The sequence below is a fragment of the Anguilla rostrata genome, chromosome 14 (genome assembly GCF_018555375.3).
Source record: "Anguilla rostrata isolate EN2019 chromosome 14, ASM1855537v3, whole genome shotgun sequence".
NCBI lineage: Eukaryota > Metazoa > Chordata > Actinopteri > Anguilliformes > Anguillidae > Anguilla > Anguilla rostrata.
In genome coordinates this window covers 8,033-26,672 of record NC_057946.1, presented here as the reverse complement: position 1 = coordinate 26,672, position 18,640 = coordinate 8,033, and the positions used below count along the sequence as shown (strand labels likewise).

Here is an 18,640-nt window from a genome sequence, read left to right as displayed (position 1 = left end):
AGAAGCTGTTTACAGAGTCTGCACAGCCAAATTAAAGAGCTCTTAAGAACTGCCCTCTCAGCTACTCTAGACGGGCACATCTGCAGTAGAGATTTGGCTGGTTTCACAGTGTTCATATAGTGCTACGTCACAGCACAGCAGTGATGGGCACACCTGCAACACGCCTGCCGCAGACTGTAACCGCAGGGGCAAAGAGAAGAGGGGGAAAACGAGAAAGGAGGGAAAAAAGGAGCTAGGGGCTACCAGAGTTAGTGTGAGAGCCTTAGCTAGGGGCTACCAGAGTTAGTGTGAGAGCCTTAGCTAGGGGCTACCAGAGTTAGTGTGAGAGCCTTAGCTAGGGGCTACCAGAGTTAGTGTGAGAGCCTTAGCTAGGGGCTACCAGAGTTAGTGTGAGAGGATTAGCTTTTGGCCCAAAAGGAGCTGGGAATAGAGGAAAGCAATGCATCGAAGGAAGATACATGTTACGCATTCAGTTTGAAGAGTTAAATGAATTTCTGCATCTATGAAAGCCCTTCATTTGAGTAAAGGAGTATGGTAAGCACATATTTCAATGCCCACTTGCATTCATAAATAAAATATGAACATTGAATTCAATTAAATTATCGTCTTGACTGTAGCGTTCAAAGCCTGGAAATATGCCAGTCAAACAAAAAAAAACAAACAAAAAAAAAAAACCCAGGGTTGCGTTTGAGCTTAAATTATTCTCATATTACAACAATTGCAGTTTCTTATGTTTTTATTTTTATTTTATTACCAAAACATTAATTGTGCAACCATGCATATTTCATTGACACAAATTAGTACAGTATTACTAAATATCCTTATAATAATACAAATAATACAATTTAATTGGCTGCATTCATGACTGACAGGATATGTTCCTTATTTCTTGCTCTTAATGAAGATGTCCTTTATTTCATTGTGCAGACATCTATACAGATTTGCCAAATGAAGCCATTTTGATTTAATAATTTCCAGAAAATTTCCCAGCTCATTTATACAGCAGTGTGCTCAAAGCTGGATGATCATTACTTGATAACAGATAATGGCAAAAGCAAAAAGGAAAACAAACTGGTATTTTGGACGCAGTTTGGATATTACATTCAGAAATACAGTGGCAAAGCTTGTCAGTTTATCCAAACTAAAAAAGAACCATTTGTGCATTCAAAGATTTTCTTTAAGTGATAATAATTATTATTATTATTCATAGAGCACTTATCCAGCAAAAAGCACAAAGTGCTTTAAATAAAGAAAAAAATGAAGTAAAATAGTAAAAAAAACAAAAGAAAAACGCAAAACACAGTAAAAGCAGTATAAGATAATGAAGATTAAAAGAAGAAAGCATAGGAATAAAAGTTAAATGGTTTACAGTTTCAGACAAAGCAAGAGAAGAAGAGAAAATAGAGAAAGATTCAGCAGACCTAACATTCCGGACAAGGCTGCTGCAGACCGTAGGGGCCCTTACTGCACAGGCACAACCACCCTTTCATTTTAAACTAGACTCTGGCACAACTAGAAGTTCCTCGTCAGAAGACCTAAGAGGTCTCGTTGTCCTATAGGGAACCAATAAGTCAGCAATGTAAGCAGTGCCGGCTCATGCAATGCTTTAAAAGTAAACATTAAAATTTAAAAAATCAATTCTAAATATCAGCAGTAACCAGTGTAAGGTAATGTGAGACCACCGGGACAATGAGAAGTGAATTTTGTTCTAGTTAAGAGCCTAGAGGCAGAATTCTGTATATCATGAAGCCAAGCCAAAGTTTTTGGGGAAACAGAAGAAGCATTGCTGTAGTCAAGGCAAGATATAAAAAAGCAAGTACAATTTTCTCAGTGTCTTCAAATGACAGGACCGATCTTAATTTCTAAATATTTTTCAGATAAAACAAGACTGGGACAGTTGTTTTGTGTGCTGCTTGAAACTCAGAATTGAATCAAAAACTATACCCAAGTTTCTAGATTCAGGCCCAACACTAGGAGTTTAAGACCTTAGGTTTCAGCGAATGTGCCTGGAGACGCACTCAGGTCCAATGATAAGAGCTTCAGTTTTGTCTGAGTTTAGTTGATAAAATATTTACTAGACATTCATTTCTTAAAATCAGCAATACAGTCATGTAAAATATCTAAATCATTAGGTCCTACTGATAGATACAGCTGGGCATCATCTGCATAACAATGAAAGGAAATTCCATGCTGACAGATAACCTGGCCCAGCGGTAGCACGTAAAGAGAGAACAGTATTGACCCAAGAATTGTGCCCTGAGGAACACCACAGTACCACATTGCACCAAAGGAATCAATCTCTAACAGACACTGAGAAGCTCTTGTTAGACAAGATGAAAACCATTTCAGCTCTCTCAAATGCCATGGTTAAATCAAGGAGCACCAGCGTAGCGCAGTCACCGGAGTCGGCATTCTTCAAAAGGTCATTAGTGAGGAGGAGGAGGAGGAGGAGGGCAGTTTCTGTACTGTAGAGGCTTCAAACACCAAACTGAAAGGATGTTATTGTCTTCAATCTCTAAAAGTTGCTTAAAGACTGCTTTCTCCAAGATCTTGAAAATGAATGGTAGTTTGGAGATGGGTCTGTAGTTACTCATGGCTGGACACCCGCAGTCTTTAAACTATTTGGAATGCAGCTGGTAGAGTGAACTATTCACAATAGGGAGTAGGTCTGTGCTGATGGCCACAATGACCTCTTTAAAGAGGCTAGAGGGTATAATGTCCAATGGACTGGAGGAGGGTTTGAAATGAGACACAATATCAAAAAGGTTTTGAGTAGAGATGGAGTTAAAATAATTCACTAAGTTAGGCTGAGGTCAATAGACTTCAAAAAAAGGTATGGAAGAGGCAATATTAGATATAATATTATCAACAAAAAAGGATGAAAAATTTCACTCTGTATGGGATGGAACAAAAACAGTGACAGGAGCAGAATTCACAAGGTGATCAATTGTGTTAAATAGGAATCTAGAATTATGTTGATGAGCAGTAATTAGATCATAAAAATTTGGCTCTAATGTCTGTAATCGCTTGGTTATAGGAGAGTAAGGACTGTTTCATTAGCAGGTAGTGGACTTGTAGCTTTGAGAACAAACCTGGGCCTAAATCCTTTAGGGCTCTCAAAAAAAGGGGTGGTGATCTAGGAGGTGCTGTCCCTGTCCATATATCAAATAGTGATATATATAGTATTGAATACACCTCATCCATTATAAGGACAAAATGGTAGTTGGATAGGGTTCCATGTGCATCACTATCTAGCAACTCCTGCTGGTCTATCGAGTACCTGCAGATTACAGTCTAAGCTGCATATAAAAGGTCTTCCTCTGCCTCCACTCTGTGTGAGCTTAGCTGTAGTCTGCAGTGTGAAAGAGGCAGGTGGTGGTGCTGCCAGGCATTTCAGAGGAGAACTGTGGATGTCTACCCACTCCTGAATCAGCACCGGAGTTTGGCACATATGCAGTTGCAGACTATTAGCCCTTCCAAATTGGGGTGGGAACTGGATATGCGGAGTCCCAAATTTATTTAAAACTAAAAGTAAATGAAACAAAGGCAAACTGACCCTAGATCACTAGAATCTTGGTGCATGAGTGCTAATATATTAACCCTATCCATTGAGCTATGTCAAATAGCTAAATACCTATCCAAACTGTCACCAATGGCCAGTAACCTAACCCTAACCCTAACCCTATCCATTGAGCTGTGTCAAATAGTTAAATACCTATCCAAACTGTCACCAACGGCCAGTAACCTAACCCTAACCCTAACCCTATCCATTGAGCTATGTCAAATAGCTAAATACTTATCCAAACTGTCACCAACGGCCAGTAAGCTAACCCTAACCCTAACCCTATCCATTGAGCTATGGGGCATGTGTTTTAATGCAGGCCCAGAGCCTTTAGTGTAGACATCAATCATCTAAACAAAAGTAAATTTCCCAAAACATAATTTTAGTCAAGTTCACAGCCTGACTTTATTTTCTTGTCTTACAACTTTGGATTAAAATAATTTTTTAAATAAAAAAATGGAAATTGGCTCAGTGAAAATGGAGATAAGTTTCTGTTTGATGTGACATTTCACCAATTGACATGGAGATACGAGGTAATGTTCTAGCAGATTATTACAGATGACCCTGACAGATATGAATTAGTGTCATCTGTAATATTTTGACAGAACTCATTTCCATTTATAACTACTGCACTTCACTCAAGTAAAAATATAATTTTTGATTGTTCTATCAAGAGATAGCCCGCTTTTGCCACCTGGGTTTGTTGCCTCTACCGCCAGTTTTCAGAGTTGCCCCTATCCGACAGTTTTTGCACACCTTCACACAGTTATTATAAGATTATGATTTGAGGCAAGTTGAGCTAATGATTAACTGTACCTTTGAGTGGTGGGTCTACTGACCACACATTGACCATTCTGAAAAAGGGAAGGTTCAGGGTTAAGCAAACGCTGGTTACTTTTTAACCAAATGTTTCACTGCAGACCATAGAATGTATAGAAAGTTGACAAGGCTGCTGTGATGTGTGTTCCACAAGAAAAAATAAAAATACCACCGTCACCAACGACCAGTAACCTCCAGACTGTCACCAACGGCCAGTTACCTCCAAACTGTCACCAACGGACTGCGTTCCTGCTCAACAGACACAATCAACAGTTGTTCTAACTTGTTTATAAAAGGCTCTGACCAAATGCATTAAGTCTGCAGGAATCGTTACCTGAATGATTCAGACTAACGGCCTGCTGCAGGAATCCAGGAATATAGGTTAGAAAAACTGTTGCTTGTTTTTCAACAAATTGTGTGATTTCCATGGGGGACAGACACACTCTAAAAATGTAAAACTTCTAATTGTTCTACTGCCATGGTGGTCGCTCTCTCTCTCTCGCATACTCAGACTCACCGGGTGTGAGGCCTTAAACGGACCACTCTTCAGGAATGACCTTGCATTCTTGGGATACTATAACAAGAATACTACTAATCATAAGTACTAATTAATTTAGTAAGTAGTTAATAATATTGTAAGGCTTACTAGCATTGAGTAACATACCAATCAGTAAGCTACCAAGGAAAGATGATGGGATATTTTTCAGCAATCATACATACAAATTAAAATCCCTTTTATCTCAAATTACAGATGTAGAAATGTAAATGTAAATTCAGTTTAGAAAAGAAGAATCATCCTTCACTCTTAAAAGCTGCCTATTTCTCTTTTTTTTTTTTTAGAATACCGAACTGTTGGTTTGTTCGCTGGCAGAAAGCCAAGCCATGAGATGAGCCTTTGCTGCGTTTGACCATTATGGCAGTCCGCTAAACTAAAGAGAGGAGGGAAGGAGGGAAAGAGAAAGAGGGAGAGGGGATGGATAGAAGACAAATCTATTTGAATGGAATTGACTTGTTGGAAGCAGGAGGCTCTGACGCTCCAGTGATTTGTATTTACTGGAAACAAAGAATTAGCAGGCTGCTGAACCTCTTCATTAATACTGAAGCTTAATTAAGGGTTGTGTGTGGGGACTGTGCAGGGAGTGTGGAGGCAGCTGGAGGCTGCATGCTGGGTACTGCTAGCTGTGGGCTTTGGGCTAAAAGCAGCGCTTTCTCCCTCTGCACCCCTCCAATCACAATGCAGCCCCCCACCCCTCCAATCACAATGCAACCCCCTCACCCCCCTCGCTGTGTGTTTCATCCAATCACAATGGGTAATAAGCTGAGCCAGCAGTGAGGCTCCCACAGAACAGCAGGTTAGAAACCCCCCCACCCATTCTCAAACCCCCCCACCCAATCTCTGAAGGCACTGTGGAGATTCCTGTGACCCGATTCCAGAGGCAGTGGGTGGAGCAGGCGAGCCGTTTCTCACACAGCTGTGTTCACAATGAGTCATCAGCTGTATGCAGCCAGGCGGCCGGTGGGAATTGTGCACCGTAACACTGCCATAGTGCAGCCGTAACACTGCTGTAGCCCTGCTGTAACACTGCCGTAACACTGCAGTAACATTGCCATAGTGCATCCGTAACACTGCTGTAGCCCTGCTGTAGCACTGCCATAACACTGCAGTAACATTGCCATAGTGCTGCTGTAACACTGCCGTAACACTGCTGTAGCCCTGCTGTAACACTGCCGTAACACTGCCGTAGTGCAGCCGTAACACTGCCGTAATGCTGCAGAAACGCTGCCGTAGTGCAGCCGTAACACTACCATACTGCAGCTGTAACACTACCGTAGCACTGCAGTAATGCTGCAGAAACACTGCCGTAGTGCAGCTGTAACACTGCTGTAACACTGCCGTACTGCAGCCGTAACACTACCGTAGCACTGCAGTAATGCTGCAGAAACGCTGCCGTAGTGCAGCTGTAACACTGCCGTAACACTGCAGTAACGCTGCCGTAGTGCAGCCATAACACTGCCGTAGCACTGCCGTACTTCAGCCGTAACACTGCCGCAACACTGCTGTAGTGCAGCCGTAACACTGCCGTAACACTGCAGTAACACTGCCGTAACACTGCCGTAGTGCAGCAGTAACACTTCCATAGTGCAGCCGTAACACTGCAGTAACACTGCCGTAACGCTGCAGAAACGCTGCCGTAGTGCAGCAGTAACACTGCCATAGTGCAGCCTTAACACTGCTGTAACACTGCCTTAGCACTGCCGTAGTGCAGCTGTAACACTACCGTACTGCAGCTGTAACACTACCGTACTGCAGCCGTAACACTGCCGTAGCACTGCCGTACTGCAGCCGTAACACTGCCGTACTGCAGCCGTAACACTGCCGTAGCACTGCTATAACACTGCCGTAACACTGCCGTGGTGCAGCCGTAACACTGCCGTAGCACTGCAGCCGTAACACTGCAGTAACACTGCAGTAACGCTGCCGTAACGCTGCAGAAACGCTGCCGTAGTGCAGCAGTAACACTGCCATAGTGTAGCCGTAACACTGCCTTAGCACTGCCGTAGTGCAGCAGTAACACTGCCATAGTGCAGCCATAACACTGCTGTAACACTGCCTTAGCACTGCCGTAGTGCAGCTGTAACACTACCGTACTGCAGCCGTAACACTGCCGTAGCACTGCTGTAACACTGCCGTAACACTGCTGTAGTGCTGCTGTAACACTGCCGTAACACTGCCATAGTGCAGCCATAACACTGCCGTAACACTGCCAGTGTAGCCGTAACACTGCCTTAGCACTGCCGTAGTGCAGCCGTAAGATTGCCGTACTGCAGCCATAACACTGCCGTAGCACTGCCGTACTGCAGCCGTAACACTGCCGTAGCACTGCCGTAACACTGCTGTAACACTGCTGTAGCGCTGCCGTAACACTGCCGTGGTGCTGCTGTAACACTGCCGTAACACTGCTGTAGTGCTGCTGTAACACTGCTGTAACACTGCTGTAGCGCTGCCGTAACACTGCCGTGGTGCTGCTGTAACACTGCCGTAACACTGCTGTAGTGCTGCTGTAACACTGCTGTAACACTGCTGTAGCGCTGCCGTAACACTGCCGTGGTGCTGCTGTAACACTGCCGTAACACTGCTGTAGTGCTGCTGTAACACTGCCGTAACACTGCCATAGTGCAGCCATAACACTGCCGTAACACTGCCATAGTGCAGCCATAACACTGCCGTAACACTGCCATAGTGTAGCCGTAACACTGCCTTAGCACTGCCGTAGTGCAGCAGTAACACTGCTGTAGCGTTGCTGTAGTGCAGCAGTAACATTGCTGTAACACTGCTGTAGTGCAGGCATAACACTGCCGTAACGCTGCCGTAACACTGCTGTAACGCTGCTGTAGTGCTGCCGTAACGCTGCCGTAGTGCAGCCGTAACACTGCTGTAGTGCAGCCGTAACACTGCCGTAACGCTGCCGTAGTGCTGCCGTAACACTGCCGTAGCGCAGACGTAACACTGCTATAACACTGCCATAACACTGCTGTAGCACTGCCGTAGTGCAGCTGTAGCACTACTGTAGTACAGCTGTAGCACTGCCATAGTGCAGCCATAACACTGCCGTAATGCTGCAGAAACGCTGCCGTAGTGCAGCCGTAACACTACCATACTGCAGCTGTAACACTACCGTAGCACTGCAGTAATGCTGCAGAAACACTGCCGTAGTGCAGCTGTAACACTGCTGTAACACTGCCGTACTGCAGCCGTAACACTACCGTAGCACTGCAGTAATGCTGCAGAAACGCTGCCGTAGTGCAGCTGTAACACTGCCGTAACACTGCAGTAACGCTGCCGTAGTGCAGCCATAACACTGCCGTAGCACTGCCGTACTTCAGCCGTAACACTGCCGTACCACTGCTGTAGCGCTGCCATAACACTGCCGCAACACTGCTGTAGTGCAGCCGTAACACTGCCGTAACACTGCAGTAACACTGCCGTAACACTGCCGTAGTGCAGCAGTAACACTTCCATAGTGCAGCCGTAACACTGCAGTAACACTGCCGTAACGCTGCAGAAACGCTGCCGTAGTGCAGCAGTAACACTGCCATAGTGCAGCCTTAACACTGCTGTAACACTGCCTTAGCACTGCCGTAGTGCAGCTGTAACACTACCGTACTGCAGCTGTAACACTACCGTACTGCAGCCGTAACACTGCCGTAGCACTGCCGTACTGCAGCCGTAACACTGCCGTACTGCAGCCGTAACACTGCCGTAGCACTGCTATAACACTGCCGTAACACTGCCGTAGCACTGCAGTAATGCTGCCGTAGTGCAGCCGTAACACTGCAGTAACACTGCAGTAACGCTGCCGTAACGCTGCAGAAACGCTGCCGTAGTGCAGCAGTAACACTGCCATAGTGTAGCCGTAACACTGCCTTAGCACTGCCGTAGTGCAGCAGTAACACTGCCATAGTGCAGCCATAACACTGCTGTAACACTGCCTTGCACTGCCGTAGTGCAGCTGTAACACTACCGTACTGCAGCCGTAACACTGCCGTAGCACTGCTGTAACACTGCCGTAACACTGCTGTAGTGCTGCTGTAACACTGCCGTAACACTGCCATAGTGCAGCCATAACACTGCCGTAACACTGCCATAGTGTAGCCGTAACACTGCCTTAGCACTGCCGTAGTGCAGCCGTAAGATTGCCGTACTGCAGCCATAACACTGCCGTAGCACTGCCGTACTGCAGCCGTAACACTGCCGTAGCACTGCCGTAACACTGCTGTAACACTGCTGTAGCGCTGCCGTAACACTGCGTGGTGCTGCTGTAACACTGCCGTAACACTGCTGTAGTGCTGCTGTAACACTGCTGTAACACTGCTGTAGCGCTGCCGTAACACTGCGTGGTGCTGCTGTAACACTGCTGTATGCTGCCTGTAACACTGCTGTAACACTGCTGTAGCGCTGCCGTAACACTGCCGTGGTGCTGCTGTAACACTGCCGTAACACTGCTGTAGTGCTGCTGTAACACTGCCGTAACACTGCCATAGTGCAGCCATAACACTGCCGTAACACTGCCATAGTGCAGCCATAACACTCCGTAACACTGCCATAGTGTAGCCGTAACACTGCCTTAGCACTGCCGTAGTGCAGCAGTAACACTGCTGTAGCGTTGCTGTAGTGCAGCAGTAACATGCTGTACACTGCTGTAGTGCAGGCATAACACTGCCGTAACGCTGCGTAACACTGCTGTAACGCTGCTGTAGTGCTGCCGTAACGCTGCCGTAGTGCAGCCGTAACACTGCTGTAGTGCAGCCGTAACACTGCCGTAACGCTGCCGTAGTGCTGCCGTAACACTGCCGTAGCGCAGACGTAACACTGCTATAACACTGCCATAACACTGCTGTAGCACTGCCGTAGTGCAGCTGTAGCACTACTGTAGTACAGCTGTAGCACTGCCGTAACACTGCCGTAACACTGCTGTAGCACTGCCGTAGTGCAGCTGTAGCACTGCCGTAACACTGCCGTAACACTGCTGTAGCACTGCGTAACGTGCGCTGTAGCCTGCCAGTAAACGCTGAGTCAGTGCAGCGTCAAACACTGCATGTGTGCGTCACTGTTAGCACTGCCGTGCCATAACACTGCAGCATGCATACACTGCTGTAAGCCGCTATGCAGCCGTACAGCTGTACACTGCCGTACTGCAGCCGTAGCACTGCCGTAGCACTGCTGTACACTGCCGTACACTGCTGTATGCGCTGTACATGCTAGCACTGCCTAGCACGCTGTACGCTGCTATGCGCGTAACACCTAGCTGCGTATGCCCGTAACATGCTGTAGCTGCAGCCGTAACACTGCCGTGCTGCGTTGCTGCGTAACACTGCGTATGCTGCGTAACACTGCTGTAACACTGCTGTAGCCTGCGTAACACTGCCGTGGTGGCTGCTGTAACCTGCTGCCGCTAAACTGCCGTGTGCTGCTGTAACACTGCTGTAACACTGCTGTAGCGCTGCCGTAACACTGCCGTGGTGCTGCTGTAACACTGCTGTAGTGCTGCTGTAACACTGCTGTAACACTGCTGTAGCGCTGCCGTAACACTGCCGTGGTGCTGCTGTAACACTGCCGTAACACTGCTGTAGTGCTGCTGTAACACTGCCGTAACACTGCCATAGTGCAGCCATAACACTGCCGTAACACTGCCATAGTGCAGCCATAACACTGCCGTAACACTGCCATAGTGTAGCCGTAACACTGCCTTAGCACTGCCGTAGTGCAGCAGTAACACTGCTGTAGTGCAGCTGTAGCACTGCAGTAACACTGCTGTAGCGCTGCTGTAGTGCAGCAGTAACATTGCTGTAACACTGCTGTAGTGCAGCTGTAGCACTGCAGTAACACTGCTGTAGCGCTGCTGTAGTGCAGCAGTAACATTGCTGTAACACTGCTGTAGTGCAGCTGTAGCACTGCCGTAACACAGCCGTAACTGCCGTAACGCTGCCGTAGTGCTGCCGTAACACTGCCGTAGTGCAGCCGTAACACTGCTGTAAGCACTGCCAGTAACACTGCTGTATGCAGCGTAGCACTCCCGTACACAGCGTAACTGCTCGTACGCTGCTAGTGCTGCCGTAACACTGCCGTAGCAAGTAACCTGCTTCATGCCACACTGCTGTAGCACTGCCGTAGTGCAGCTGTAGCACTGCCGTAACACTGCCGTAACACTGCTGTAGCACTGCCGTAGTGCAGCTGTAGCACTGCCGTAACACTGCTGTAGTGCAGTTGTAGCGCTGCCATAACACTGCTGTAGTGCAGTTGTAGCGCTGCCATAACACTGCTGTAGCACTGCTGTAGTGCAGCCGTAATGCAGCCGTAACACTGCTGTAGCACTGCCGTAGCGCTGCTGTAGTGCAGCCGTAGCACTGCTGTAGCACTGCTGTAGCACTGCCGTAACACTGCCGTAGCACTGCCGTAACACTGCCATAACACTGCTGTAGCACTGCTGTAGTGCAGCTGTAGCACTGCCGTAACACTGCCGTAGCATTGTTCACCGCTGGCCTGTGTCACCAGCGGAATGACGCGCTCAAAGCCAGCCAATGAACAACTGGAAATAGCATTCCACAGATTGGGGGGGTGGTGGTGGTGGTGGTGGTCTCACCCTCATCCTCACTGGTGGCAAGAGGACATTGTTTGCCGACTGAGGCGTTGGTGTTTAAAAGATCCCCTGTCTAAGAAGTACAAAGGCTGCAAAATGTCAGACAGTGTCCAGAGGAGAGAACTGAATTCAGGTGGCCAACTGGGGGGTGTGGCAGAGGTCACTCATCGGACCACCCTTTGATGCTTATTCACCGGTGGGCCAGACAATGGGGGGGGGGGGGGGGGGGGAGAACCGTCACCCCCGCTTCGCTCCTCTACCCCCAAAGTTAACAGTTCAGCTCCAGGTTCACACCGACTCTCCTCTTACCCTTCTCAGCGAACACCCTGCGCTTGATATTAGCTGGTTTTCATAATTAACAGTCCATTGTTTTACTCATTGAGGTAGCTATCACAAAATACATTCTCTGCTGTCCCATAATTGAGAATACATAATTCAGCAGTCTAATATATGTTACTGTTGGAAATCTTTTAATCAGCTTCAACATTTCTTGAATGCATTTCTTTGTCCAGAATTTTGCTACATAAAATGAAAATACTTGTGCAAAGAAAACCATTTTTCCTTTTTTTTTGGCTTGTATACTTTATTTCAAATTACTGGGTGATCAAAGTGTCATTACCACTCCTAGTCAAGAACATAAGTGCTTCAAATATTTTTTAAAGCTGCCTCTGAGAAACAAGAAAAAAAGGGTACAGATAAACGTTTTAAGAGTAGTAAACTTCTATAAGCACAGCATTTCCATAATTGCACATGTTATTTTATGAGAATAAGCACACAATTATATAGATTCTCTCTAATACTTATTTGATAGATCACACGTCCTTCTTCTATGGTATATTGATACAACTGTATCTGATTTCCAGATAAAAAGTGAACATGAAATGCGAGGGATGAGATCCTAAGGCATGAGGTACAACAGATTTATTTTTCCCTGACAGTGGAATCGTTCTGCCTTTTCCCATAAAAGGTGGATAAATTTGGAACCTTGTGCTTCTGTTCCATTTCCAAACATAAAAAGCTGGATTTCAGCTTGAAATGGTCAGTGTGTCCTCACAGATGAGCCTCTGTGAGAGGCACAGGAGACAGTCCTGGGAGACCATGCGCATATTTGAGACTCTCTTGCACGTGCACGTGGGAATATTATCACCAGGGTCCTCCAAGCGTGAAAAAATTTAACAGATTTTTTTTGGCAAGAGAAAGGTTTTCATTTTGGCTGGAGACACCGATGAGATCATATCTGCATTGGACACAACACTTCTCTCTCACTCTGCAGTATCATTTAACTTCACAGGGCCAACACAAGGGAACTTTCCACAATCCTAACTCCGTTATAATAACTACACACAGCGAGCAGCACAGTGAGCCAGTCCGTGTGAAACAGACAGACAGCGTTTACACAGAGAGCAGCACAGTGAGCCAGTCCATGTGAAACAGACAGACAGCGTTTACACAGAGCAGCACACTGAGCCAGTCCATGTGAAACAGACAGACAGCGTTTACACAGAGAGCAGCACACTGAGCCAGTCCATGTGGAAGTTGGAGGCGTGTTTGCACCTCGCTCTCAGTGATGCTCACACCGCTGCAGTAAGAAAAGAACAGGGAGGGTGAAGAGGGGAACAAGACCAAAGTGAAACAGGTTAGCCAGAAAAAAGAAAAGCAGATAAAAGAAATAAAGAATGGAGGAACAGGATAAAGGAGAAAGACAGGAGGAGTTAATGGGTAAATGAAATGAACAAACATGCTGAGATCTCAGAGGTGTGGCTTAAGAACAAAAAAGTCTGAACTAAGAATTTGTGTTTGTTTCAGTAAAGATGGGTCACAGAACAGTCCTTTCTTTGTTAGAAGGAAACGTTTTATTTGCCCCCAATCTGGAAGTCTATTAGCAGGGTTAACCCTGACCTGAACCCTATCCCATCCTGTTTGGTGATGTCCTATCGGAGCTTGTGCATCCTCCAAAGCACCTTATGAAGGGTCACTTTGATTATTATTGTATTATTGTTGATTATTGGTGCATATGCTGTTTTAATAAGGGTGCAGAGTGTGTGTGGACTGTGGACACTGGCTTGATCAATGCTGCCCATCATGTGTGCGTGTGTGTGTGTGGGGGGGGGCGTGATCTCTGAACTGACGACTAGAGTCTAATCTGGATGTGCCAACTAGGAGGTCGAGAAAATAAATTCAGTTAGAAAATGAGATAAAGGCTCACTCCATGCATCACTCGTGAGTCACAAGGTTTGTGTGAATCTGCAGCAAGTTCAGACTCCCTGCATGAATCACTCGTGAGTCACAAGGTTTGTGTGAATCTGCAGCGAGTTCAGACTCCCTGCATGAATCACTCGTGAGTCACAAGGTTTGTGTGAATCTGCAGCGAGTTCAGACTCCCTGCATGAATCACTCGTGAGTCACAAGGTTTGTGTGAATCTGCAGCGAGTTCAGACTCCCTGCATGAATCACTCGTGAGTCACAAGGCTTGTGTGAATCTGCAGCGAGTTCAGACTCCCTGAATGAATCACTCGTGAGTCACATGCAGGCAGTTATCAAGCAGTCTGCACCTTATCCACCTTCACTGAAATCTGCAGAAATGTTCACACCAAACATCACTTGTACCTGAACACTCGACAGTGTTTGTATAGTTTTCATGATAAACCAACAAATACAATACTTCCAAGTCATAAGTACATATTCATTTATGTAAAACAAAAGAAAAAACTAATCAATATTACTCCAAGACAAATATAGCGAAGAATTATAATCCCATACATTTGATGTGTTCAGTTATTCTTTCTATTTGCGGTCACGGTGCTTTTAAGTACTCTAAATGGCTACAGATGAAGCTTTTAACAGTATTGAATAATTCATCTGTCTGTAGAGGTGTGGCCAGTGGTTTTTCATGGGCTGGAAAACATGTCTATCATATTTCTAATTCCTCTCACAATGAAAAGTTGTCCCATTGGGGAAATTTCGGGAGAATGACATTAGACTCCATAATCAGTTTCTTTTCCCGCCTCTCTCTTTCCGTCCCGGGGTCTCTTGAGTGCTTAATCACTATGGGGCAGAACTTTCTCTGGTCATGTACCAATGTGGCACATTCACTGCTACTGGTGCAGGCACTTGTTGTCAGGCATGGGACTCCATGTGGACTAACCTGACTGGAAAATTGATCTGCATCGCTGCTTGCAGTTATCGACACAAATAATGCTGACACGATCACTGGCTGCACAAACAAATCTTTAAAATCAGTCTCCCTCTCCCTTCATGAGAGGTTGAAGAATCACTGAAGTTGGGGTTTTAGTGTTTGTGTGCTTTTGTGGATGTACCACCTTTTGTCCTTTCTTGAAATGAATGTCTGCATTTCAATAACCAGGTCTCTCCATCTCTCCCTCCCTCTTTCTAGCTCTCTCTCTCCCCTTCCTAGGTGTGAGATTCTGATTCATGTCATTCTGATGCAGAAGATTCCTGCTTTGTTGTTGATGTGATTATATGGATGGAAAATTTGTTCAATAGGTTTATTTCCAAATTCAAATGCTCTGCCATCTCCCTCTCCCTCCTCCCTCTGTATCCCTCTTTTCCTCCTCCCTCCATCTCCTCTCTCTCCTCTGTCTCTCCCCCTACCTCCTCCCTCTGTCTCTGTCTCTCCCTTCTCCCTCTCTCCTCTCCTTCAGAGCCGAATGGCGGAGAGCCTACGTCTGTTCGACTCCATCTGCAACAACAACTGGTTTGTCAACACCTCTCTCATCCTCTTCCTCAACAAGAAGGACCTGCTGGCCGAGAAGATCAAGCGCATTCCGCTGACCGTCTGCTTTGCAGACTACAAGGGGCAGAACACCTACGAGGAGGCGGCCGTGTACATCCAGCGCCAGTTCGAGGACCTGAACCGCAACAAGGAGACCAAGGAGATCTACTCCCACTTCACCTGCGCCACGGACACCAGCAACATTCAGTTTGTGTTCGACGCCGTCACGGACGTCATCATCCAGAACAATCTCAAGTACATCGGGCTGTGCTAGGGCCCGGAGTCTGGGTGTGGCGGGGCCCGCCCACACACCGCAAGCCACGCCCCTGGAGGTCAGACGGGAGGGACAGCTTTGTGAGCCAGGGAGGGGCTTATCTGGGGGGATTACAGATGCAAACAGACTTAATGAAAAAAAATGTCTGGAAAATAGCCTGGAGTTTGGAATAAATGTCTCTGCGCTGAATATACACACACACACACACACACAACCCCACACACACACACTTTTGTTAACATGCAAAACCTTGGATTTGGGATCAAATGTCAGCTGCCGGTTTGATGTAGAAACATTGGGCCCAGCCCCCCTTCTTCTTTAATTAAATCACTGGATTTAACAAGTCCATTCATCCATTTTTAAGTTTGTTTTTTTTTTTCTTCTTAGTCTAATTTACCTGTTTCAAACCATGCTTCTCTCAGAAAGGTTTTTCAAACTTAGGTCTTACAGCTTTTTAAGCTTACAGCTTTTTATCTGCTGGTGAATAACAAATAACCATACAGAGAGACAGCAGGAGGGAGTGGAGAGAGAGAGAAACTAAATTCCTGGGAAAGAGGATCTGACAGGGTTCCATTTCCCAAACTGCCACAAACTGAAATAAACTGATGTCTGTGTGTGTGTGGCCGATTTGGGTTGATGGTAGAAAAGCTCTAAAGATTATTTTGTCCTTGGACATTTTATTTTTTATTGTTGCTTTTATTTTTACAAAAGTTGGATGTGCAAAATTGCCTTTTACTGCAAGTGTTTATTTGACTTTGAGAGTATTTTCCATGCAGCTGATGGCAGGTATTAAGTTATTCATACTTTCTACTCACATCCCAAGTTACATACAAAATAAAAAAGAATTAAAAATGACAAGAGTGCCAATTTCAGTGTAAATAAAAAAGCATAAGTTCTTTTCATTTTTTATTGAGTGAGAGGAGAATAATGCATGATGTCAGGATTTTTACCATTATTATTCAGTTTTAGTTCCTAAGAAACGAAATCTCCCAAAAAATATGGTATCAAACAAACACTGTGTACGATTGTACAGTTATTGTCTGAAAGGTATTTATTGAAAACAAATTAATTAACATATGAATACGATCTATATAGGAATATAAGGAAAATGCTGGATTGGCTTTGGAAGAATTTACACATTACACAGACTGTTTCATGTAATTCAAAGCAAGGACATAGATCTTGTTTCAACTTTGGGCAGGACAACAAACAGGAAATATGAAATAGGATTTTTTTGTGGGGGGTGGGAGAATACTAACAGTGCCACCAAATACATGATAATATGGGGGGGGGGGGGGGGGGGGGAGATTTGACGTCATCCCAAAGTTGGGGGATACGTGTCCCCCCTGTCCCCCCGAGATCTAGGTCCATGATTCAGAGCGTTCAGGGGCGAGGCGACACAGAAAAGCATCATGATGACAGGGCAGCGGAAGGGAGGGGAGGGGCACTACGGGAGGAGAATAAGCATAAATATAACAGGAGCATATAATCACAAGGACACACACTCTCTGCACATGAACACTCTTTCGCTAAGTGTGAACATGTAGAGAGGGCGAGCGCTTGTCCACTTCTCTCCTCCTCTCAAACAGAGAAGAGGTACAATGTGCTAACTGCAGCTAAGGGCTTAAGGTTTGATTTTCCAAGATGTCCACTTTGAAAAATGATTTAAGAAAATAAAATAAATATAACAAGAACAATATTAGTAAATAAAGCAAATGTTGAAATGTTGACTTCACTTGTAGATGTGTTTTTGTGAGGTGGTGGGGAGGGGACGGGAGGGGAGGGGAGGGGGTCTTCACCGGGCAGGATATTTTTGTGGAAGTGTTTTATAGGTCTGATGAAGATGACGGCACAACTGCAGAAGTGTTTTATAGGTCTGATGAAGATGACAGCACAACTGCAGAAGCCCTTCCTTCTCAGAGCTGGTTCTAATGCATGCCCCTACTGACAGGATCATGTCATTCATGCGCTCCAGTGCTGGTGTTGAGTCCTCTGGTGAACAATGTCTCAATGTCAAGATTACTTTCTTCCTTTTTGAATAAAAATCAGCCACCAGTTTCAATAGGGCAAACCAAGACAGCATCCTAGTAAGAGATTAGGATCCCAAGAAATCAAAGGACTGAAATACGTTTGTTGCTAACTGCAAACAACAAGGAAATACATTTACAAAGAGCGCTCAACAGCAGTTCACGTTTGTTCAGTTATAATTTAGTTGCTGAGGCCACAGATGCTACAAACTCAAGGGACATCTGTACGGTTTCAAATTCCACATGAAGTTTGTATTTTGTTTTTCCCTAAATGACCAAATGGATCATTTGTATAATTTCAACTGGAAAAATGATAATTGTCACAGAGAACCAGACACATTTTCTAGGAAGGATATTGCTGCATTTGACTTCTTACCAAAGCATGCATTACGTTTATTTCTCAGAACTGACGAATGAAATTCCATAGCAGTGCTTAACTTCACGTTCTTACTTACTGGTAATGTGTTCCTGAAAAGCTTGCTTCATAAGTTTCACAATGTGTTTCCTGAACATGGCGAATTTGTACAAAGTAATTTCTCAAATTACAAGTAAAACACTTTGACGGAAACTTGGAAGGGTGCTGTTTGAATGATTTTCAGAGGAAAGTAGTCTTTCAGTGACAACTGGCAAGCCCTTAGCAAAGAAAATCATTTAAAACAGCACAACACATGAAAATATAAAACAATTTTACATCACCTTGCATTACCAAATGGGCATAAATGCTCTGCATTTCAGCCAATTTACTGACCAGCACTCTTCTTAGAAGTACAGAGGTGAGGCTAGAAATTCAGTCAGTCAACCACAGTGCTTATCCTGACGGTTAGGTCTGGCGGGGCTCCTGGTTCTTATGTGAGTATGTGAGCCCTTATCACTTTTTCAATGAAAAAGAAAATGCAAGCAAGTAAATTCCCTGGCTAAACATGACCACTAAAAGCCAATGAATTTGAGGATTAGATTTGACCATATATCACTTATTACACATTAACATGTTTCATATTCATTACATATTAGTCATGCAATCTTTTACTTTGTCTGAATTGTGTAAGAATATATTTAACAGTAAGGAAGGAAATGCTCTCACTTGGA

At 45.2% G+C, this 18,640-nt stretch overlaps 1 protein-coding gene across 2 annotated transcripts in view; it reads left to right on the top strand.

The window, feature by feature from the left end:
* Positions 1-17,257, top strand: part of gnaz (guanine nucleotide binding protein (G protein), alpha z polypeptide) — a 68,000-nt gene extending 50,743 nt beyond the window's left edge. For both annotated transcript variants that reach the window (XM_064307213.1, XM_064307214.1), the window contains one exon: positions 15,183-17,257. In XM_064307213.1, the coding sequence (XP_064163283.1) occupies positions 15,183-15,527 (345 nt within the window). In that variant the 3' untranslated portion in view covers positions 15,528-17,257. The remainder of the gene's footprint in view (positions 1-15,182) is intronic.
* Positions 17,258-18,640: the final 1,383 nt, after the last annotated feature.